Genomic DNA, 25,689 nt, shown 5'->3' with positions numbered 1-25,689 from the left:
GTCCCCTTTCAGTAACCTCTACACTTGCCCTGGTTGTGTAAATGATCATTCCTTATTTGATAAACATGTTTTTTTTCTTTTACAAGGACTATTTAGAGAATTAGTCATACCTTGCTAATGTAATGTAGATGTCAGTAGCCTACTTTAAATCTGGTGGAAGGCATTTGTGGAATGAGTGCAATTATCCATCATCGGCAGGTTTCCAGCCCCAATCACCTTTTCATGAGGAGCCTATAAATCCTCCCTGTGCTGTATCTCCCTGTGTGTACGCATATGTCTTTCACACAGGGGAATTACAGTATGCTTAAGGATGAGATGACTTACATTTGCAGTCCTTCATGTTACGGGTGAGCTGGAATCCAGGTCGACACTCACAGGAAATGCCACCCTTCTGCGTTTCCCTGCAAATGTGTGCACAGCCGTGGTTCTTGTCCATGCAGGTGGGTCCCTCCTTTGTACCATCTGATAGAGATGTAAAGGAAACATCAAAATTAAAAGTGACTCAAAGATTTTATCCAAACCAAAATGCCACCAAGTTAACTAAGAGTTTTCATCCTTGGCAGCAGGAAACGAGTATGAATATTACTTCACATATGTGCCTACTTTTACTGGTGATTGACATGCCCAATGCCCCTTTGCAAAGATTCAAGCACTTGTTGGAACATGTTCACTTGTTTGAGGCTATAAAAAGGAGGCTGCCTACAGAAAGGATAAAACTCCCAGCAGGAGCTGATCTGTAGACCTGTAATTTTAATTGAGGTAATCCCCATAAAGAAGAAAAAGAAGGAGGAACATGCTGAAAAAAATTAAGTCCTCAGTTAAATTCCCCATACAGAGACTGAGTTAAAAGGGCACTTCATCAAACCAAGGGCATAAGGGTAAATTTTTATTAGACACCAAGGCATTAGGATATCGCAGATCTTTTTAGAAAAAAGGAATTTCAAAATTAAAAGCCTTAGTAAACACTGCACACAAGGGATGCATAATTCTGTGTGGTGTATAAATGCTTCATAAAGGGTTGCAGCAAACATCCAGCATGCATTGCCATGATTTTCTTGCGATGAATTATTAGAAACACGAAGGCTGTGCTCCCTGCACTGTAATAAAGATTTGTGGCCTACGTGGAAGATGACTGATATTTGTCTTATTTGCTGTGAAACAGTGCCACCACTACAGATTCAGTTACAAACCCCAACTCTCTGGCTCATTAAAAACCAAATAGCTCTCTCTATTTTCTTTTGGTGAAAACTGAGGCGGTGAGCAACAAGACATCTCCATTAATGTCTCATTAAATCTGCAGTCATACTGAAGGGTGTTTGGAGGACAAAGTTTCTTAATTAGCCAACTTTTTGCTATAAATTTTTATTATTTGCATACAGCATGTGTGTGGAAGTGTCAACACCTAGTAAAGCTCATGTAACCTTGTGCACTTTCCCTCTTAACTCTAAATGTAATGTGCCAGTTCTGACAACTCTGTGCTGTCACACACTTTCTTTGTACCTGCCTAGAGGGCTACAAGGAGAAAACTACCTCAGTTTGACAGAAACAGACTTTTAGAGTAGCTCCATCCATAATTACTTATTTATGTACATTAAGTCTCGCCATCATAACCTTCTTTAATTATGCCCTCTTGTTTTCCATATGTTCTGCCAAAACCTCAACCTGCTCTTGTATGTATTTTCACTCGGAGCTGATGTCACGTGATGATTTTGAGTGTTTCTACTTCAATAAGCTGACAATGCAAGTGTGATAGACAATTCTGACCTCCTACGTAAATACTTTCCATCTCTTAAAGTCTGTCAAGAAGTGTCACAAGGTCATACAATCCTCTCAGCCTTTACCGTCTGAGCTCATGTCGTTCTTGCAGACAGGGTGTGCTATCAGACACTAACTGCTGCACCAGCTTTCCAGCCTTGTTACACAAAGCCTGAGCGTTGAGCAAACACAGGGGCAGCGTTTCACCTCTGAAGGCAGAAAGAAATATGCAGAGCAGGACTGAGTGAAGTGACCATGAATGAACATCAACAGAGCAGCTGCTTTAAAGTGCTGCAAATTTCACAACGACTCATGCGGATATTTGAGTCGGAATTCAGTGGTCCTTTTCCGTGGCTAGAGCAAGAAACAGACATCTACTCTTAACAGAGGATTGAGTTTCCAACCCAGTTACCCCAGTGGACTAAGGATCACTTACTATGGCTTTATTATGCATCCCAAAACTCACTGCACTCACCCTTTATTTAAATGTAGCCCCTCTACTCTAATGCTACAGACCCATCCATCAATAGCATGTCAGGCTGGGGCCAAAACCTGGGCCCTCATCTCTCTGAGGACCAATAAAAGCCAAAGTGTTGACACAATGGCCCTTTTCTCCAACCCAGGCCAAGCTATCACCCACAGTGTGCAGTTTTCCTTCTAAATGGCTGCCAAAGGCCAACAGTTTTTATCATTACAAAATGATGGGAAGCAGAAAGAAAAACATCCTTTCATTCAGGAGGTGGTTGGGAAAGCATTGGAGAGGAATAAAAAACTGACATCATGTTTGCCTTGATCCACTAAAACAATCTGCTTACCCATAAAACATAACTCTATATGTTGAAACTAATAAAAAAATATCGCAAACTGCTTTATCGGTAGGGAGCTGGGCAGGAAATAGAGTCCAGTCTTGGAACAGAAAGAGGGAGTGTTGGGTGGATGTGTGTTCTCACACAGCTGAGCACGGACAGGCGTCATCGAAAGTACTGCACTTGCGGTAAAAAGGGAACACTGCAATTAACCAAGAAAGCAAGTGGGAGTGTTTCCTCTGCAAAGTAGCCACAACTAACTATATCCACCCGGCGAGACAGGTTGTGACATCTGTATCCAGCTCTGAGAGGAGATGCTGCTTCCACATGCCAATAAATCTCACCGTCTTATTATCATATTGACACTCAAATACCTAAATATCGGTAACTTTTATTGTACAAACAGTTATTGTCTCCCTAAAGTGTTTAATTCCATGCCAACGGTAATGTCAGGTTAAACACACACATTTAAAGCTTATTTCAACTCTTCGTGATGCACTTTTGAGAAAAAGGACAAGTAACTACTGCATTATCTTATTCAGACTGTGCCAAAGCAAGAAATTCAACATTTCTTTGTATTCGGAATGTTTTTTCTGACACACAACAGCATCTGAAATGGTTGTTTAATCATACATAACACACAGAAGGGGCTTTGTATAGCAAAACTAACAACAATAAACTTTGCACAGCAGGGTATGAGTTTTACCGATAAAAGGAACGATGCAAAGGGAGAAAGTTAACATAGGCGCTCCTGCTAAAAAGCCGACTGCTGTGATCCTCAGACAAAAGATCCAAGGAGGCCACAGGTTCTTCGCCACAGCACTGTGAGCCCTCTTAAACCTGAGGACCATGTAGTGGATAGACTGAAACAAAAGGGGTGAAGTAGTGGAAGGCATGCTAAGGGTTTATAGTCTGCCCTGAGTGCTTGGGGCAGTGAAACAAGGGCTCATGGTCTGTGTTGAAGTGTTGTCATACATCTCAAAGGGGAGACCGTCCCCCCTTTGCTCAATGCTGACTGGAGAACATTAAGCAGCTAGCTATTGCTGGTTGGTTATGAACTGAAAAGAAGGGGCCTAAGCATGGAGCCACCACACTATTAAAGCAACATTCCTTCCTCTTAGATAATGGGCCCTTAAAAGTTTTAATAGGAGGATAAAAATGTCAGTGCATGGAAAGGAGAATGGGAAAGGAGCTGAACCAGATTGGGTTGGGCTGAGCTGCAACGCAGATGGTCAGACAGAGCAACAGAGCAGGCAGCCGGTCAAGGAAGCAACTCATCCCCACGATTCCTACTCCGTTCATAGAGAGAAGACAGATTCTATCCAAGTGCTACTGTTTGGTCTGCTGTGCGGGCGCTGATTTTCTCCAGCTCCCAAAGGCCTTGTTGAGGCTGCTCATTTCACTCTGAGAGGAGCCACAGAAGGCATAAACAACCAGAGAATGGAAAAGGCGGCTGTGTGCACTCTGGACGGATACATGTCACTCCCAGAACGCTTATAACTTTTACTAGGATATTGTGCTTTTGAGACTACTACAAAGCAATTGTTGACTATATCTTATTATGCATTCCTTACCAAGGCAATTCCAATCAGTCTAACCTCGTGTGGCACAGCATAAGGGAGCACTTTTTAAAATAGACTCAAATACACTTTTTATTCTTATGAAAAGCTTTTTAAATCTGTTGAATATACACTGCACAGTCTATAGTACTGCAGAACTAGGCTGATGTTTGGGCTGTATCTAGTATAGGTCATGTAAACTTAATTTGTTGGTGAGAAAGGGACTCAAAACCTTTATCCTGGTCCAGTTGAACACTTAAATGTCCATTGCATCATTAAAGAAATAGCTTGAATCATTCTACACAATAACCACTCATTGACATGCAAGGTGCACTTCTAAAGCATATCTAAACATAGAAAACAATACTGTTCCACATAATAATAACCAATAATTCAAATATAATGCACTATATGTACAAAAGTTAAGTCCTTACAAAAATAAATCACCTCAGACAGGCAATGCTGTAAAATATTGTGGTGTTGGTATATTTAATGTTTTGGAAACCTTGCATCTGAGGACACATATTTCTATTAATGTAAGTGCATGCATTGACACTTTCATCTGCATAATATATGCATGTAGAATGTACATTTGTGTGTCAGCCCATCTTTGTCAGAGACAGTTGTGCAGCACCTGCTGGGGACATGCCACTCTTCCTTTCACTCCTCTTATTTTATCAAGGTCACAGTACTGTGCGGTCCCAAAGGAGGCAGCCGTCGCCTCATCAGAACACAGTACGCAGCAGAGCACATTCAGGCTGTTCTTTGTTCCATGCAAAGCAAAGGTGCTAACTTTATGAGATATGAGACAAAGTATGATATTACAAAGCCACATTCTTTTCAAAATCAAAGAAAGAAGAAGCATCTGTCTCTGCAGAGCACAGTCCTGCTCTCTGGTTAAAGCCATAACAGCCAAGTGTTAGTGGAAAAACCCCACTGGCACTCAGGCAGTCCACAGCAGCATTCTGGCCAACCAGTTTAGAAATGGCCTTCAACAACCCACGAGCAAAAGGGATGCCCGTTTCAAATGAGGTACGGAGAATTCAGTGGCAAGGCAGCCAACATTTGCTAAAGCCCAAGCCACTGATGTATATTTGTTCAAGGGAGGGAGGGAGGAGGGGTGGGGGCATGGGGCATGTGAAAGCCTGGACAAAAAGGGGAAGATGAGAGGAGACAATATCATAGAGACAGAGGGAGAGAAAGGGGGGAAAAAAAGAAGAAAGGTGGCCAAAGAGGGACACAGGGGACGGAAAAGTGTCCCCTCGTCTCTGCTGCTGAACTAACAAGAGAGACTTAATAGGTAGCAATGGGAGCACGAGGCGTTCCCTTCGCTCCACTTCCCTAGAATAGGAAAAGAGCCTGGTTATACGGTTGGGCTGCAGAGCAATGGAGCAGCGACTTCTGCACTTGTAAAAACAGTTCTGTGGCCAATGCACAGACAGGCAGGCAGGCCTGCTGAGAACCAACAGGGGGAACATGTAAGAACCACGTCGGCTCCTGCACAGTGGGACGACCGCACGGCACTGTCACAGGATCTCCATTTTCACAAGATCACACAAAAGCGCCAATAAAATTCCCTTTCACATGTACAAACAGCCATTCACTTTTGCAATATTAAAAGACAAAACACAGCAACAATAAATGGAATTATGGAAACTTTGAGCTTTTTAGTTGTGCATTACTTCATGAAATTAGCCTGTGAAATGGATATTACATTTTACAACAGATGGTTATTTTATCCATTTGTAATAAAAAATAAAACAATAAAACAGGGTTCAATGACCTTATGTCTGACTTCACAAAGAAAGAATGTTACATTTGGGAAGCAAAACTAACTGAGAATGTGATGCGACCATTTATTATGGATCTGATCACATTTATTGGAAAATTCCACGCGCAACACAAAAAAACACATATCATGTCCACATCCCCAGGTGTGAATCTAAATACCACAGCAGAGTTTTTTTTAGAACATGTCTGTGCCTCAAGCAGGATTAAAGTGAAAAAACAACTACACTGCGTGCGTCACCACGCAGATGTGTGTATGATTATTTTTGTCATGTTCAATGTAAGAGACAAAAGAGTGAGATACAGAAAGAGAGAGAGAAATTAACTGCACAAGGGGTAACAGCCCCCTTGGGAAGATAATAAAAGTTGTAAACACAGGAAAGACAAGGCTGACTGTACAGAGGAAGATCGCTAGTTACATCTACAGTCAGGTGATGAATAAAAGATTATTTGGGGAAGCTGTTAGTGACGGTTATTATTGACGATATGGTACTATAAGTAAATGTTGCTATGGTAATCCTAAATTAAACAACATATGGCTATCTAACATGCTCAGCTGAGTGATGCAACATAGACTTTCTTCATTTATGTCCCTCTGATGGTGATTTTTGCACTATGGAGACTTGAGCCTATAAACATTTCTGCAGTGAAAGGTAAAGGCGAGACCTGGGAGTTCATATAATTAAAATTTTCTGCAATATTTCCCTGACACTGCAATGTAATCCTCAGGCTGCTGTGAACTTTTAGACTCCTTCATGCTGTCACACATCTTTACTCGTAATACCCGTAACATTTATGTCACTCTGTCTGGCACAGAGACACAAAGTTCGACACAGTTGCGAATTAATTACAGTTCTCGCTTCATTTACACTTGTCCTGATTCAACATCTTCACTTTTACTGTCTCAACATGTATTCCGCAGAGCTGAATATATGACTTTTAAATCAAAGAAACATACCTTAGTTCTCCTTTCAGCAGAAAAAACAAGTGCATATATGTATAAGTTGGATGTGACTTGCGTAACAGCCCATCAGTGCACACTTTTTGTTATGGTTCTACCGGTAAATCAGAAATGTACAGAACTAAAATTATGGATGTGTGGTTCACTGAGTCTGAAATTCCTGAATTCCAATGTACTGGATCCCGTCTCACACACATACAGTATATAGTATTTGCTCTGTCCCCGATGTTCTCCTATATAAGAGACAATAAATCAAACGCAAAGCCGTGGAAGCCTTCTTGACCTAAATGGCATTCCTATCAACCACTAAGCACCTTGGCTGGCCTTTCAAAGGCTTTATTTCTTGACTAGGAGAAATGTTTGGGGAGAATAAATGAACTGTTACATTTTGGCCAGCTAGACGATGGAGCCTTCATTTGGCCGAAGTTATTCCTGTTCGGGGGGCAGGGGCAGGTCTAATAAGAGACAGGCTAGCAGCAGCCTTGTCATTAGCTGAGAGGCTGGCAGACCCCTGCTGCCTAATTGGCACTGGCTCACCGCTAACAAGGGCTTCCTAACAGCAGGGGAAACAGGCTGGTAACGCCAGGTAGTGCAGTGTCCAGCCCTCCACTGTCCCCACAAAGACTCACAGAACCTGCAGAAGGAACACCTGACCCATTATTGAAAGAAATGGAAAGCTGATGTCTTTTTAATGAGAACAATAAAGTTCATGAACAAACTGCACCCTAGGCTTTGGCATTTAGGATGAGTTTCAGCATTATGAAATGAATGAAGAGGTGCATTTAGACTGAGATTATATCACTTAAACTTCCTCACCTAAACCTTCCTTCTGGTCTTGTTGACTGAGCCACTTGTATGTAATTGTTCATCACGCAAGGAGAGCTTTATTTACAATGATTCTGCTTGGCTATTCCCCAATAACTTGGCTAACCCACTTCCTGGACACATCTATTTTCCTTCAGATACACTTTGTAAAAAGAGCAGTAATAAAAAGCAGATGAGTAGTTTTTTCTGTCTGTTAGTTTTTCAAAATAATACCAATGACTGGGCTGCTATCTGCTGAGTGAAGGAAGTGTGTAGATTTACGACAGCTTTAATCTCTTGATCCACATGGATATCATCTGGAAGTAATAAAGACAAAATTAATATGAGGAAGCAACATTAAAAAGGAGATGAGGGCATTTATCAAGACAGACCAAAGACAGAGCAATTGAAAAAGAGACAGGGGAGGTTGGTCTGACCAGACTGTTACTCAAAGTCTGCCTCTGACAGCGCTGATTTAGTAGTAGTACTTTGAAACACATGATCCAGCTTTTCACTCCACTCAAATAACACTACGTTTATGAAATGTAAACATTGACAGTTCACTAGGCCAGACTGATCTCATAAACCAGACTTCCTAGATCCTCATTTCACCATCTAGGGGACTTATGAACATCAGAGCCTAATGACTCCCAGCACGAGCAGTTATCTTGCAAAAGATGGGGATGGTAGAGGAGAGGAGACGCTCATGCTGCTGTACATGCAGTCTGGGGTTTCTGAATACGGCAGGCCTCAGGAACCAAAACACCAAGTTCTACAACCAAGCTCCAGCCCATACCGACGGAGCAGAGGAATCTGCAGACAGCTGGATAATTACTCCTTGAATAAATGTGTTTTGTGATAGTTACAACAGCTGTTCATTTTCTCTGATGTTGCTTTTCAGAGCTTTGGAGAAAGTTTACCAAAGAACAGAGGCAGTGTGTGCTGCGCAACTAAGAACACTGACAAACAACAGCAACACAGAGCAGCGCAGGAAACAAAATCAAGGATATTTTTATTTTGTTGTCAAAATCCCAATGACCTACATCTCCAGCAGCAGATTTAGTCTGCTTTTAAGATGTGCCTAAAGCACTGAAGGTTGGCCTGAGCATGAGGATAATAAGATTCATCAGGAAAATCACTCTTAAGTGAAGCGAATTTGTCTCTGGCACTTGCAATGGAAGGACTGAAGTCAGAATACTTTATAAATCAAAAAGAATAACATAATCATGAGATGTTATTAAGCAAAAATAGAAGACAAAAATATGAATAATACACTAAAAGGCCTCAATACCAAGTCTTAATCTCCCTTATTTGAGATATACAGCAACCATTCTATTAAAATAAAACAAATAAGTGCAAAAAATAAGCCAAATGTGATGAACTTCTTGTCTCTTTTTTACATAATTGTGCACATTTTGTACAGTGGAGTGGACTTTCATCCGCCAACATGGCAAGTTAAAGTGATTTTTTGCCAGATTGCTCACTTTGAGTAGAGCCATAACTTCATGAATGCAGTATATGCGTGTCCACAGTTACTCATGTGACTGATGAGTAAGCCTCAGAGCAGGTTGGCTCAGTACCTTCTCCTGTCACGTCTCCATCTCACAGGAATGCTCTATAAACAAGAGGTGTGTCTGCCCTAGGCTACACCTTTAATTGTTTTCTCTACTCACAGTCCCCTGCAGGCCACTTTCATACAACAGACACCTTAAAAAGCTGCCAAGCACCAGATTGGTTCAATTTGAAAGTGAGGAAGAAAAAAACAAAGAGATCTATCCCCATTTTTCTTTTTTCCCCCTCAGAATGGAGACACTTACGGAGAACGCCTTTCATTTAGGCCTGTTAGGGCAAATCCCATTTCCAAAAAAACAAACAAAAAAAAAACACTGAGATCTGCACAAGTCATCATGATTCAAAATGCTTGGATCTGAACATTTGCATATTACATAAAGACTCAACTGCATCATCGTCCAAATATTACTTTGACCTTTAGCTTTGGTCACATAAAATCCAGCATTAAATCACATGCACCACTGCTTAACAACATGTGTATGTCTGTTTTCCATAAATCATCTGTATTTGTATGACTCACCTTTAGGCCTTTGAATACAGGTATGCTGGTTGTCACTCAACAGAAATCCTTCTCTGCAGCGGCACTCGTAGCTGCCCATCATGTTGACACAAATCTGTTGGCATCCACCGTTGCCCTCTGAGCACTCATCCACATCTGCCAGGAGACATATGCACATAAATAAGGTTTATAAAATTAGTTCAAGACAGTACAAATATTAAGTACATTACCTTTTGTCTGGAGGTTGTCCAGGATGAAAAGTTTATAACTAAACACATGTAAATCAGACAGTAGAGACACAATCTACAAGTTTAGAAATATAATTGAGTTAACAAGGGAAGCACAGATTTATTTCTACTTTTTTTTTCCATTTTAACAACATATTTTTATTTATGCATTTAATTCTGTTGCTATATAACAAGCAATATTATATTAAAAACATCCTGTTCATTTTGTGCGCCAAAGGCTTGGCTGAAATTACATTTAAATTACTAACCGGGTAAGAAATTGCTCAAGTGATTTATTTTGCTATCATATAAAACATTCCATAAGTAAACCCTGAGTAAATGTAATTAATTATGTTTTTAATTAAAACACACAGAGAATATATTAGGAAATTACTCACTGGTTCATCTAAGTAAGTGAAACAAGCAGACAGGCCGTATTTGAGCGCAAATGTCAAGCACAAAAAAATTATGTTTTCATATAACGAAAAGCCTCAGGAGTTTGTCTCAATCTGTCTGAGGAGCCTATGTCTGTCTTAATGGTTATCTGACATGGCAGCACACCAGAGCTACACTGAAAACCTCCAACTGTGCAGCACTAAGCTATAAAAATGCGCATGCAGCACAATCCCCTAGCAAGTGGGAAACCTGATCCACCTGGGCCAGAGTACCTGCTGATGACGAGTGTCTGTCAACCCCATGACGGGAGGAATGCAGGAAGAGGGAGAAAAGAGTGTGTGGGGGGTGGGGGGGGTGGAAAGAGGAGAGTTTGAGATGCAAGTGGGTAACAAGTAACAATGTGAATCCACCTCAAATGCATACAACAGAGAATTTCCAAAGGTGTCGCCTGAGGCCTTGCTCTGCTTTGAGGTATGAACGGGAAATTGACCACTCAGAGTTGCCAACTTCATTTCCACTGTTAATGATTCCTCCAGATTTTTTTCTAATTGGCAAAATAGTTCAACTTTTCTTCCCCCTCAAGTCGTTGCTTGATTTGACAAAAGGAATAAATGAGCACTGAAGGAACAACTATTCATCTTTCGATATCTTGTTTATTTTCACACTGAAAGGCATTATTGCACAATGTGACTTTTGCTGCTTTTCTTTGTGGTTTGGCGTGCTGCAGAGAAAAGCAGCCTCCATCTCCCCTGTGCGTGACTGCACTGTGGCTCTGGAGGTGACACTCCATATTCTTTCTTCCCCTGGAGATCTGGGCTCTGTCCCTCACTACTGCCCAAACTGGAACCTTATCCATCCCTCTGCTCGATGCATCAATAATCTGCTGTATACACAAGGCTTTTTTTTAATAAACCGTCATGCGAAACTAATTTACTGTCTATTTGTCCAGTCTGAGAAGGCCTCTAGATTAAGTTTCCTTTCTGGGGAATTCTCAGCCCGGCAGAGTTAGAAATTAAACTTCACTCTGTCCTCTTCTTTTTCCACACAGAAATGCAGACGTGGATGCACACAAGGTATAAACATACATAGTGTGCACATAAAGTGGCACCTGACTAGACAGAGCTCTCTGAGGTTGATAAGTAGGTCAGTGACAGGTAGCACACACAACCTTCTTCTTTTGCCAGGTCTACAGCCCTGTTCTCACATCCCATCAGAAAAATGGTCTCTTTACTCTGAACACAATGTGTCATGCCACCTGTGTCTGAAGGGAAAAGCATCACTCAGCAAACAGGTCAAGCAGTGCCATTTTTGGAAGAAGAAAAAAGTAGTGTTGAAAAGTTAACATTCATAGGAGAGGTATACACAAAAAGAGAAGTTTTTAAAAACTGTCCAGTTGGTCATGCTTTTATTCTACATGAGGACTGACTTCCTGGTGTCAATCGCTCATAACAAACAAACTAAAAATTTAAAAAGACTCCAGATAAGTCAAAATAGAGCTGTTCGTGTTGTACTTAAGGCAGACTACAAAACAAACATCAGAAAAATGCACAAGCGCTTAGGATGGCTTCTAGTGAAAGACAGAATTAGTTATTCATTGGCTGTGTTTATGAGAACTGCTGTGTATACTGGAAAACCAGATGTTTTGTTTCAAAATTTGCCTTTTTGCCAAAACAAACATTTTTATTTGACTAGACATGCATCAAAAAGTAGATTCACACTGCCAAAAGCTCTTTCTAACTTTTAGAAAAGTACAGTAATGTATTGTGCCATGCAATTGTGGAATTCGCTACCTAAGAATGTTGTACTGACAGAGGGTAAAATTAGTTTTAAAATTGTGTTAAAGTGGTATTTTATGGAATGGGAGATTATGTAGTTGTTTGTGATGGAGAGGGTGGAGGATGTAACTTCAGTTGCTTTTTGGGTTACTTTTCAAATAGGTTTTCTTTTTGTTTTGTGTATTGCTGGTGTGAGTTTTTGTTCATGAAAATTGCGATTATTTTCTTTCTTTTTTAAAAATGGGCCACTGGAAGAATAGCGGCAGCTTTGCTGCAGCCAAAAGTGGCTCCAAACAAAATAAATAAAAAATAAAATCGCTCCATCACAAAAGCAGTGCCAAGAGAGAGAGAGAGACAACCTTTGAGCTGGCAGAAGCTGCCAGTAACCTGCAGCTGCACCTTTGCAGATAAAGTGTTAGCTCACAGATGAACCCAGAAGTCCACAACGTGCACATAAATCTGCCTACGTCTCTCTGACACTGGACCAGGCACAAACCCTAAAGATTCAAACATGTTAAGGCTACGCAAACACAACGGTCTCCAGTGCACGTGGAAAATGCCCATGAGATATGCAACCAGCCTCAGAGGGCTTGGGGGAATTCTCTTTCCATACCCTCAGCGCATCAATGAAGGTTTCATTTCCTGATTCCTTCATCCCTCCAAATGAGGCGTCGCCTGTCAGTAGATCTCTCCTGTTTAAATAGCTCCCATAATTGCCTGTGTTGTGTGCTGGGCAAGGCTGGCGTCCAAAGCAAATATTTCCAAGCGGAAAGGGGTTCTGGCATGGCAAGGAGAAGTGCTCATGTTATTTGGACTTAAAACATTTTTTAAGAAATTCTCTTGTGAAGATGGAAAAAATGTCTTAATCAGGTTAAAAGCGCTGCCTCACTTCTGAAAAATGAGACATGTCTCAGCTCTTCACTCAAGGAGATGAAGGGAAAGGGAAGGTTCAAACGGAGAGAGATTAAGAGATTGGTTGTGTTTGCAGAGGCCATGTCCGCTGGTTTCTCAGATAGCCTTGACTGTATATATAACATTTGGCCTTGCGCAGAGCTTTAGAGCCATGTAAACATGGTGGTTGCGTTACAGAAACTCCTGAACCCTTATTTTAGAGAAATGCTCAACTCTTTCACTCCCATTTTTTTAAAGGTTCAGCAACTTTTGAGGCATTTATTGCTTACCCAGAGTTTTTTTTTTTTTTTTTTTTTTTTGCAGAGATGGAGTGAAAAACTACTGCCATCTGTCATCAAAGCTGTCCATGCATCCATCCCACTGCTTAGCTTCTGTCTGGAACAGACAGCAGTGTCTCTGTGGTCTAGACAGACCAGTGACAAGGAGGTGAGTGGACGGACAGTGGCCTCTTTGGGCATTTCATTTACAGGAGTTGAAGAGGCACACACTCTTTAATAAGGCAGCAAATCGGAGCCATGTGCAGCAACAGCCAGCAAAACAGCTGGAGGACAGCAGGGGCCGACCATGGTGCTCTGCAAGATGAACAAGCACCGACTTTACTTGATGAGCAACAGTGGGGAAGGAGTGGCACAGAGCTCCAATTAAAATAAGACTCTTCTCCTTTGGTATTCTGAGCAGAATTACAGGATTTCCTCATTTCTCTGTTGTTTGGGAAGCTCAGTGACACAGTGCACTTCTTCTCAACAGTGACCACGGTGCTATATTTGAACCCAGGCTGAGAGAACAACATGGTGTACAGACAATGAAACACTCAGCCCCACTGTGTCACATGTCAGCTGACTGTGTCTAAATTGATATGTTGCAGGAAGTTGTGATCTTTCATCTTCTGAGCTCCAAATCACAGAAATGTGTGACTATTGCAGACTGCAAGTCGGTGCTATAAGACACTCACAGTATTTTGCTTTGAACAATTTATTAGTTCCAGTGCTTCCTGTCTGTTAAACTGTTTGGCCACTGTGTCTAATACAGCTAACTGATTCACATCTGCTATGCAAACATGAATAAAATTTCTGTTTACTGTAGCATTTCATTCTTAAATCAGCAGTGAGGGTTGATTTTTGTATGCTGCTACATAAACAAAACTAATATAGCTTTGATTGAACTCAGACTTTTTTGACTTTGGGCCTGTCTCCGAGGTAACCATTTTGGTAAATAAGCACAGACTTCAATTCACGTCCAATCTCTTGCTGTGTTCTTTCCTAAATGAAAAACTATGAGCTAAGATCTTGCTAAATGGTATTTCAGTTTCTCCAAAACAAGTCTGGAAGTATTTTAAAAACAAAACCCCAGGATAAGTGTTTGGGTGGACAGTCTTATGCCAAGGAGACAAGAGGCCCTGTGCTGACGTCTGACGTCTCCCAGTCTGCTCCATGCTTACACCCCTGAGCTCAATCTCAGGCTTGAGTTTCCCCCAAAGCCCTGCCAGTGGGCTCAGCTGGAATTGTTCATTTCATGGTAGATGGGACTGAACAATTCTGAGAGGAAGAGAAAAAGAGAGAGTGTGTTCATATAGTCTTCAGGGGCCAGCTAATGCAACAATCTTAAATCTGTCTTTTAACTCATCACTTCACCTTCCTTCCTCTGAACTGTGGAGAGACTCTCTTGTCCAAACCCGATCTATGCATGTCACAACAAAAGTGAAGTGACTGCTCCCACTGAAGAAAGCAGAACATTTGTGTCTACGGCAGCGAAGTGAAGGGAGTTAGTGCTAAGCTCAGAATAGTGAGCCCTCTGAGAAAGGGGTTAACCAGATCACCATGGCCTTGAGCCAACCCTACACACTCAGGAGTTAAATGAAGTACTTAAGTCATCTCATCCAGGCCAGAATTAAATATTTCTGCAGAAGTAAAAGGTGAGGAGGTTATCATCACCACCTTGAGTGAGAGTTGGCAATGCACTTATAAAAGGGAGGCATTTATGAGTGCAGTGCTGGCAAATCAGCGTGATACTCTTTGATAACAACATTTTTCACATCAACACCTGGTCAATAATACATCAGCTTGAGTTCTCCTGTTTGATTAGTGAACCCTGTGACCAAAGTGGGAACACAGGTTTACCCAAGCAAACAACTTAAAGAAAGCTTATCAAATCCTAGGGAATTTTGTTAATGTGATTGCCTGGAAAAAAACCAAAAAAAAAAACCCCAAATGTAACAGCACAATTATACTTATTAACAGACAGTAAACACTCAACAGTAGTAACTGATGTGACCTTTTCTTTGCTGCTACTCCAAAGCTGCTCTTCAAAACTTCATTTCAATCCTGTAATGACATTGCTTTTGTGATACAGATCATGTTATGTCTTTGGGGAAGGTTAAAGTAAAAGGGCATTCATTTCCCTATAGATTGCACAGGGAATTGCGCTCTGCTGAATCAATACAAACCAAATCAGTGCTGGTCAATAGAAATCAAAGAAACACAGCCTTTAAGCTGTGTGTGTTGAGCCTGAGACTGCACATCACGTCTAAGACGACATGTCATGACCGACAACAGAGGAGAATGATGAATATAAGTAAGCAACACGGTGACAAAAAGCCGCTTCTTTGCAGGGCATCGGCACTCTGTTGGACATCTGTAATGTCTATTTCAAGCGTGCTTTCATTTCTCCTGGTGACTCACGCTAGACGAAATACAACTGTGGCAATTCCACTTTACAGGAATATAAGAAATATCTTTATTTGTGTCTCTTAGCTCCAGATAGAAGAAAAATGTTGTAACTTGTGGTTGCAAGGACAGGAAATATTTGTGCAGATGTTTATGATATTAAAGGACTTGAGAGCGTTTAACAAACTAGAAATGATAAGAGGATATTTGGGTTTCTGTAGGACCTCAACCAAAACACATAGGTCATAAATGTGGGGACGGCGGTGCTACAGTGGGGAACTAATAGCTTTCCTGCATCTGGTTTTCATTGTAAAGAGGATGTGTGTTTTGGATTAAATTGACATTGATTCCTCTGTTTTTCCTAAGACTCTAAAAATCCTTTACTGCCTCACAATGAAAGAGGTGTGGTGATTAAATACCATCCCTCCCTCACCTCTGAAAGATAATAGTCACAGCCAGTTATAAAAGATGTACTCAGGTTCTTATATGTTTCGCTACCTCTCTCCAGTGTGAGTTCTGAATGCATACAATAGCTCCCTGTGAGGTAAATTATACAGTGAGTGACATCTCACTCCGCACAGACATGAGCAGCATGCCGAGCTATTGCATTGCTTCCACCTTGCTGACTTCCTGACATCTCTGTAGGGTTTAGGACAGACGGAGGCACCTCAGAAACCAGTGGGTCTCCGGCGAAGTGGCATTTTGCTTCACGCTCCACCGCCTCCTGCCACCGCCCAGTGTCATTATGCTGCCAACACATCCAATTACAAGGAGTCATGTGGCATGTGCAGCACCGAGCAAACAAAGAATACATCAACGGGGTTGCGTACGCTGCGGCCTAACCCTTGTCCCTGAGCTGACAGTAGCAGAGCCCAGCACCTACTGGCTAAAGGTGGGGGAGGTTACAGACACCACTGGGACTTGATGCTGTCCGTGAAATGAAACGAACATGAAATAAAACAAACAAAAAAAAAAAAATCACTGGAGTTATGTCAAAAACAACATGGTGCAAATCCAAAGTGGAGATCCGTAACTATCTCAGACTCTAAACTCTGTGTGAACTTTGCGGATCAGGTGAAAGTCTCCTCCTGCGAAGCCTCAGGCACATCTGGTCTATAAGGGCTCTGAAGGTCCAACATTAACCAGCTGCTTAGGCTCTTCACTCCAGGGCCAAGGGGACTAATCTTTTCTCAGGGGCCAAAAAGGAGCTTAAACCTGGAAGAGGAAGCTGGGGCCTTAGCATAAAACCTCGGCTATACCTCTTCCTCTCCCCTCTTGTGTTTGTGGTGAGGATTACTCGGTTGCTCTGTAGAGCTGTGGTATTAGAATGAGTTAAATTGTCTTTCATACTGCTTTGAGGTCTCATGGCAAGAGCTGGATTTGTATCCGAAGGTCACATATACAATTAAATGTGTCTTGAGCCTGTTTGCTATGCTAGGATGAAAAGTGTTTATTCGTTAAATTATTAAGCGGATCGATATCTTTGCAGAAATGTACGATAATTCCACAGAAAGTACTACTCAAAGTCTGAACAGTCTCTGCCTTCTTGCACACAGGTCATTTGCTGGGAAAATAAAACATGGCAGAAGAAGAAAAAGACATGAAAGCCCTCTGCTTTGTTTGATTGTGTGTTTCACTATGACAAATTATATCAAAGGGATCGATGGATGCAATTGTGTTTGATGCAACAGCAGCAGCCACACAACCATATATTGCAATTACACACCTGCACGCAAGGCAGGAGTTGACCCACAGCACAGCAAATGATCCACACATCACTGAATGCTGCGCTAAATGACTTGGAAAATAGCTGTGTTTTACACTGTAGATACATGTGCATGAGTAAAAGGAGAGCAAGGGAGAGGGGATAAGAGAAAGAGACAGAAATACAATAAGGAGAAGAAAGAGAGGAATGAGGGCATGGTCAAGTCATAACAGGCTTTTTTTTTTTATCGATCAAAATGTGTGTTTTCCATTCCAGTGTACCTTAATCCCAGCATTACACGCAGCTCATCAAATGAATGTAGGACTGATACGAGCATGTTGCTGTGTAGGCCCACATGGAAGACCCATCACAGTGAATCATTGTTAAGTGCTGACAAGGTTTTCTGTCATCACTTCGCCTAAATCTGAGATTTGCTGTTACAAGTTGCTGGTTACTTGTTTCTACAATGAGCTTACTGCAGCAGAGTAGGCTTTGCTGTGTTTAACCCTATATTGAGCAAGTGACTATTTTTGGTCATTTCCAAATACATTACAAGACAGTGAAAGCAACAGTTACAGTGAGGGAACAATCTCAGGTCAAATGTGGTCTATAAGCTATGAGAAAATCCTCAAACCTGGGAATATTACAAGAAAAGAGAGTGATCACTAAGTCATGAAAAGAAATGGGCAAACCGAGCAAAATGGCTCAAAGAATTGTCTTTATGCTTACCACTTGAAAAAAAAAAAAATCACATTTACTTTAAAAGACAAACAAGACATTTTTGAAAAAGTGTGGGACTTCATTAACCCTTTCATGCATGAATTATGAGAACCTTAATCATGATTTTTTTTTCCGGACTGTTTTTATTCCTCTTTAGGCATCAAAAAAAAAACAATGCGATTGATTTTTTATGAACCTATTTTTCATGGAATTACAAAAAGGTCCACTCAGCTTGACACCATGCGTTTAATTTTAGAAGCAAAGAAACATGTATTTACTGATATACTATGTGAAAACTATGAAATAAAAACATTTTTAATGCTGGCAATCTGATGTTTTCTCACATTTTAACATACCTGCATGGAGATAATATGCAAAAAAACAAACAACTTTTTGTTTAAAAAAAAAAAAAAAAAATCTGTTTATTACAGTCTAGTAACAATTAGCAATTTTTCACACTCAAACATGTTAGTGCAGATCAGGTTTATCTAAAATAGCAAAGTTACAGTAATGGTAAGAATTGTAGCGTATGGGATGATGCACAAAACAACAAATCCATAAATATACAAGAAAACACCTTTGATCAGCTGTCCACTGTAGTGACCACTACGCATGAAAGGGTTAATTACATTATGAACAAAGATTTGACTTATCTGTTACGGGTATCTGGGACACCATAATTTTTTTTCCCTGTACAGGTCCACAATCATATGCTGTATTCTGACAATGCTACTGATCATCTGGAAGGACTCTCATGGACTCAAACATTGATTTTAAATGTACCTTTTCGTCTGTTTGTTTGATTGTTTAAATGGTTCTTTTTTGTATATATAGCCAAAAATTTCAATAAATATAATATTGAAAAAAAAAAGTTGTCTACAGGGTCTGCAAGGTCCACCTCTGCATGAACAGTGAGTGTACCTGCTTTGTTAGGTACCATGAAGTAATGGTACTAATGTAAGGAAGGATATTCAAAGGGATAATGTGGATGTTGACAGGATCACCACTCATGTTGTTGTAATGTTCTAAAAGTGATGTTCTAATGTTCTAAAATACATAAAAAAATGTTTTGCCACTTATGGGCAGGGAACCAAATATGGTAACTTCATTGATCTTGAGTTTCTACATTTTCTACAATAAAAAATTTCACAAGAGTAGTAAAATTGTTAGAGCCTTCAATAACACACCAAGGTTGAAATTTAGAATTTCAGAGCATTTCTATAGGTGGCCTATAAAGGGTTAAATATCAAGTGAGATGCATCACACTGAGGATGCAAGTGAGAGGGAGGCAGTTTTTGAGTGGCAGCGAGGTCGTAACTTGGGGTTTTCAAAACAAAACAAAAAGGAACAAAGAACATGTGGGGGAGAAGGAACAAACAAGGTAGATATAACGATGATGTCTATGTATAGCAGCTCCCTGCAGCAGAAAGAATGGTGTTTCTTAATTTCCTACCTCTGTTCTGTGTTTGGAGTAATACATTCTCTGTTAGGCTAATATGAATGGCACACTGGTGAAATATTAAACCATGGGAAAGTGCGGCTGGCTGACGGCTCACTCAGAGCTCCCAGAGTCAGGCTGTTCATAAATTCACCCCTTTTCTTCCGACTTGAAAAAGAGCTCTTTTTTTTTCCTGTTGTGAATACACATTTGGAGGCTACCTGCTATGTGAAAGGAGGAAATGGCTACTAACTGATGGAGCTGTCTAAAAAGAACCCAGTTCAACTTGGAAACATATATTACCATACATGATGTGACATTAGACATGCAGAGGAGAAAAATTTATGCAACCACATGGGTTATGTCAGGCTGAGTGTGAAACTCGACACACACAGTTAAATGTATATGTTCCCCTGTCAAAGGCCTTTATATAACCACCTTCCCTTTTTCCTTTGCACAATGAAGAAAGGATAAATCATCTGCTGAAAATGGAGAGAAAAGCTCACGCTGTGTTAGGTGTACACCTGCACACACTCACCGAGACAATTGTGTCCATCATGTGCCAAGCGGAAGCCATCATAGCATGTGCACCTGTAATTTCCTGGGATGTTGATGCATTCGTGGACGCAACCACCATTGTAGTCAGTTGCACACTCATCGACATCTGCAAAGAGAAGACACACAAGGATGTGAGAACGGATACTTCAATAACCTGAAGCAAACATGATTCAGTATGAAATTAGTAGAAGCAGCCTTGAGTTTAATTAGGCCATTGTGTAAAATTTCTGAGTATTTAAATGGTGCATTTTGTTTCATTACGACTTTCTGAAGAGTGTTTATCTGGTAAACTTGAACAAAACAACAGCTGCGGTAATTAATGTGTTCATCTGTTACTAATGTAACTTGGCTCTAAGTGACAGAATCAATGGTATTGTTTTGTTTTGCTTTGTTTTGTTTTATTTTGCATGGGTTTATGCTGATTACTGACTTTAGTTATACACGGTTGTTTTGACTAATATGGTACATTTTTGTGTGCCATGAAAACAAATTCATGTGAATTTGGCAATAAAAGAAAAGTAAAAAATACTATAAGTAATATCCGTGATCTACCATTACTGGCACAGTTCTGCAGCAGTTTTGTCTTACAGGTATTTTGTTTCCAATACTTCTGTAAGAATGACATTTTTTTATCGTGAGCTTGTTGCTATCCAAGCAGATGGGGTTGAATTTACCTCAAGTTGTCTTTTATTTTAAAGACTGTAAGGGTGTATGAGAAACATATTTTAACAGTTAGTCTTCAGTTCTGTATCAAGTTTGTGCTATCTTGTATGTAACACCTTTGTTGTTTATGGAAATGCATCATTAGTCTAAAGAGGTCATGTGATCACTCCCATGTGTCAGTCTGTCTGTCAGGAAGATCTGACAAACATTACTGCACCAATTTTCATAAAATTGGTGGAGCAGCACCAAGGATGACTGCTTATAAAATGGGCTTGAGGCTGAAATTTTTATAATTCTATGCAGTTAAGTTACACAATTTCAGCTCATGTAATTGTGAGTCTGTCGTTCAAACTGGGCTTTATATTAGACTTAGAACGAGAACATTTTGTCTATTGGAGGGACGTCGGTGCAGTCTACTCCAGCTGACATCTGGGTGAAAGAGGAGTGGACCTTGAACATGTCAGTAGTCAGTTCAGTAAAACATAAATAAATAAATAAATAAATGAAACTGGCACCAAATGATGAATTAAAATTAAAAAATCTTTGTCAGTAAATAACCTTGAGTCTTGGAGAGAAGACCTACAGGAGAATATCTCCATGCATGAATGGAAGAGGACTTGTACCAAAGAACAATCACAAACACTGAACTCTTGTTTAAAATTTCTGCAGCACAACCAGTTAATGCAGTGGTTTCCAATCTTTTTTGGCTCATGACCCCATTTTAACATCACAAATTTCTGGTGACCCCAGACATTCAAAATGGAGACATTTTTTTGCTAATATGTTTTTGTTTTTGATCATGTATAAGTTTGCTATACTATGTTGCAAATAAACATTAATTTCAGATGACATTTAGTCTATCTAATGTATATTATTATGGACGGAGGCAGAAAAGCCAGGTGTAGATTACTGCACAAAGTGAGAATTTTATTTTCCTTGGTCAGGATATGTACAGTCAGTCCAGCTTGGATTTAGAAGGCTGACAATTAATACTGAACAAACAAGAACTCAAACTATGAATTATGAAAGAGCTGCAGCATCTGAAACCGACCACAATGAACATTTGACAGATAAACAGTACCACAGTGCTTCAGTTTCAGATTCAGAGTTTGTCATGTTTTGTTATGTATTGTGATTGTCTCTCTCAACTCACCATATATTTTTTATTAGTAAGTTTTTATTTTTATCAATTACTAGAAATTTCAGGTGACCCCATTTGAATTCCAGGCGACCCCACATGAGGTCCCAACCCCAAGGTTGAAAAACACTGGGTTAATGTGTTCTTATATGACACCATAAACTTTACTGAACTTAATAACTTAAAATTCAGTAAACTTAATGAATTCAATAGTGCCATACTGGATGTTTGCATAAAATATGATGAGGAAAAGGGCACAATTTTCCATTATTGGTGGCAGTGTTCTCAAATAAAGAAATTCTGGGAAGAAGTGAAACAGTGTACTGAGGAAATAGAGATAAAAATACATTTATAAGCAAAACTTTTTTATTGGGTGTCTACCCAGCTAACCGTAACATAAGAAAAAAACATTTATTTTTAGATATAGACCTGCTATTGGCCAAAAGAGTTATTGCAATTGCTTGGAAAGAGGTGGATAGACCAAGGATAGGTAAATGGTTTTCAGAATTAACAGCATCTGTGCCCTTAGAAAAGATCACATATGCAATCAGGGGTAAGAAACCAATTTTTGATAACATCTGGGGCCCTTTAGAAATGTTCTTGCAAATAAAGTCTTGTCTCGTTTGGTGGAAACATCTGGGGATGAGCCATAAGTGTCCCTCTGTGGTTCATTTGGGAAAAATGTTTACTGTTTGGTGTTGAATGACTGCTATCTAATTTATGTGTAGTGCATATCTGCGAGTGTGAGCAGTGTATAGTGGGCTTTCATGTATACTGATTCCCCCGTTTTTATTTTATTTTATCCCCCCACACTATTTCTCTTTTTTGTTACTTGTTGTCTTGTCTTCTTCTGTCTTGGTCGTATACAGGTGTTATTACATTTGGAAATAAAGACATTGTTGGAAAAAAAAAAAAAAGAAGATCTTTGTTCCTATAATCAGCTCCACTAACTTATGGCATCAGTTGATACAAAGGAGGAACATGTACATCATAATCTGTTGTTTATTTGTGGTTTAATTATATAGTGGAAGGAGAGGAAGAATAGACTACTAGCCTTGATGGAAGTTTGTTTATCATCATAATTGAATTAGTCATCAACTCATCCATCTCTCTACAGGTTCTAAAGTTCCTTCTCAGTACACTTCCTAACTTTTATAACAAGCATGTTCAGCTCACTTTGCACCTACACAGACAAAAGGGCAAAGAGTTCACACACAGCTGCTGTCAGAAATGACTCTTGTTTCAACTGGTACTGACGTTATTGACGTGACTGTGTGAGTGGATGTCACTACTTCATAAGGCCCAGCATTGACCCTCAAACTGATAAATCAATCTAACCTTAAAGTCCCCTCAATGCTGGTGGATTCAGCTTGAAGAAAAGTGGCTCAGAAGTGATGGAGAAGAGGCAGGAACACAAAGCGAGCTTGCAGATTGGTATGACAGGCTGAGTGGAGTTGTCTGTTATGATTACAATGATGGTTGAGGGACCTGCACTGATGAGACCCACACAAGGTGGAATGAGAACGCAGCGTACTCCCACTCAGCACTTACTGGCCCATTTAGGGCCGATGATCCTGGTTGTACAGCTCCTCTTTGTTTCAGTCCCATCCCTCTGCTGTCAAGTCAAATTAAGCCCTAAGTGATGCTGCTTCAAAGAAAGACTCTCCTGCTCCCTGCGTCTCCACGACCCACACATCTCTGTCATTTCTTGATCACAGCAAACAATCACCCATCAGATTCCTACTGTTTTCTAAACCTGCAACACCCACAACATGTAAACACACAGTGTTGCTTCTCAAAAGCATCTGGGTTGTTTTTATACCGTGCTTGTCAGAATCTACAAAGTCAGTTTAAGATGTTTTTTTTTTATTGTTGTCATTATATATTTATATAAAAAAAATTATAAATGAATTTCATTTTAAAGCTAAAATATAGTTCATAAGAAAGGAACAGGATGTATTTATGTATTTTTGGTCGGCACTGATCGTATTAAATGAGAAAATTTTTAAAAATTAAAAAACAAAATAGAGACTATAACTCTATAACTCACTTTTTTTCTTTCTTTTTTTTTGAAGTTATGGCAAAACTTCACAGATCATATGTCAAGGTTCAGAAAATCTGCACTGTAGCTCAATAAAATACATGACAGCAAACCGTAAAGTCATGACTAAATGGAAAAATATAGGATAGAGGTTGATAAAGTACAAACATTACCCTGTTTTAAAAAAAAATACTCGTCTTAGCACCTTGTGCAGCCTTGCACTAAGACGTCTTTGTGCAAAGCTCCATTCAGTGCAATCAGATGGTATACTCAACTCCTACAACCAGTCACTGTTACTCAAGCACTTTTGTTTTGGATTTTATTTTATTTTATTTTTTGCGTTCAAATTTTACTTAGTAGGGTAAGTAAATCAGCCTCGAGGAGCCATCAGCTAACCTTCAGTTAAATGGAAATCCACACACATATTTTACACTAGATTCAATAAAGCAAACTTTTATGACCACAGGCAGAAGGCCATGAAAAACACACAGTCAAGTAAATGAAAGAATAATAATAGTAAGGGAAAAAAATGAAATTGAGAAATACAGTTTTGTAATAATACTAATAAAATTGTGGGATATAACGATCCGGAGGCTTTGGGCACATCTGAAAAAAGGCTAGAAAAACAGACTTGTGTCTGACAGTCTACTAGGCCTCCTCTGGCTGTGGAAATATCCCTGACGGCTTGGCAGGGCCTCTGACTGCCGTTTCAGCCGCTATCTTAATTCTCCCCTCTAACATGTGTAGGAAATTTACTGCTTCATTTCATCTTGTCACAAAGGAACACTCTGCACCTGGTTTTCCTCTTCCCCTGTCCGCTGTTCTTTTCAGGAGAGTCTTAAAGCTAATGAGTTATGTTGAGTGAGACAGAAGCTCTTATCATGCTTGTCACTGGCCCAGGGGCTTACGTTTACAGAGATAAGGCAAATCAACAGGAGAGATGCGGCTTTTACTTCAGTGTACTGTAAAAATCCTCGCTGTGCTCCCACAGAGGAGCAGAAGTTTGTGCCTCCAAACCACAGGTGAAAATGAGCTCATTAATGCAGTGAAAACTTTTACCTTCACAATGTTTACCGTCCCCTTTATAGCCTGACTTGCAGATACATTTGTATGACTTCAGGGTGTTCTGGCAGATGGCGTCGATGCTGCAGTTGTCAATCGCCTCCGCACACTCGTCCACATCTAGAAAGGAAGAAAGAAGGCGGTGACGGATGTAAGATGATGATGCAAAAGTTTAAAGTGGTTAAACCTGCAAACGATAAAGGATTTTCTGTGCTATATTACATTTGGAAAGTAATTAAAAGTCCAAATACAAAGACAAACCAGAAGAACTGTGACACAAATTACATTATTCTGGGTTATATCAATATCATTGTGGAATAATAATACAAACATCTTCTTATTAACAAGAAGAAAACAGCTACTTAATTTGTTTTACTGCTGTGAATTAACCAAGTGCATGACAAGAGTCCCAATATTTTGACAGTCGCAGTTTTTTGGGGGGGAAAAAAAGGAAATCTAGGGACTTCAGTTAAATATTCATGAATGAACCCTTTAAAAGCCATTTGTCATAAACTCTTCCTCTGCAAAACATGCAATTTGCATGAACATTGTCTAAACCAACACTAGTTAACTTTAACTGTCCTCATCCTTGAATAGCTCTTTAGAGCAGAGACAAAATAGTTGAGTATAAATAAAGATAACGGTTG

At 40.0% G+C, this 25,689-nt stretch overlaps 1 protein-coding gene across 3 annotated transcripts in view; it reads right to left on the bottom strand.

The window, feature by feature from the left end:
* scube3 (signal peptide, CUB domain, EGF-like 3) overlaps positions 1-25,689 on the bottom strand; it is an 82,304-nt gene that overhangs the window by 43,372 nt on the left and 13,243 nt on the right. For all 3 annotated transcript variants that reach the window (XM_030139237.1, XM_030139238.1, XM_030139239.1), the window contains exons 2-5: positions 25,040-25,162; positions 20,119-20,244; positions 9,766-9,900; positions 325-462 (exon numbers count right to left, since the gene is read on the bottom strand). In XM_030139237.1, coding sequence (XP_029995097.1) covers positions 325-462; positions 9,766-9,900; positions 20,119-20,244; positions 25,040-25,162 — 522 coding nt within the window. The remainder of the gene's footprint in view (positions 1-324; positions 463-9,765; positions 9,901-20,118; positions 20,245-25,039; positions 25,163-25,689) is intronic.

Source organism: Sphaeramia orbicularis, chromosome 7 (genome assembly GCF_902148855.1).
Source record: "Sphaeramia orbicularis chromosome 7, fSphaOr1.1, whole genome shotgun sequence".
Taxonomy (NCBI): Eukaryota; Metazoa; Chordata; class Actinopteri; order Kurtiformes; family Apogonidae; genus Sphaeramia; species Sphaeramia orbicularis.
The sequence above is the reverse complement of the archived record's forward strand: the minus strand, read 5'-3'. Positions and strand labels throughout refer to the sequence as shown.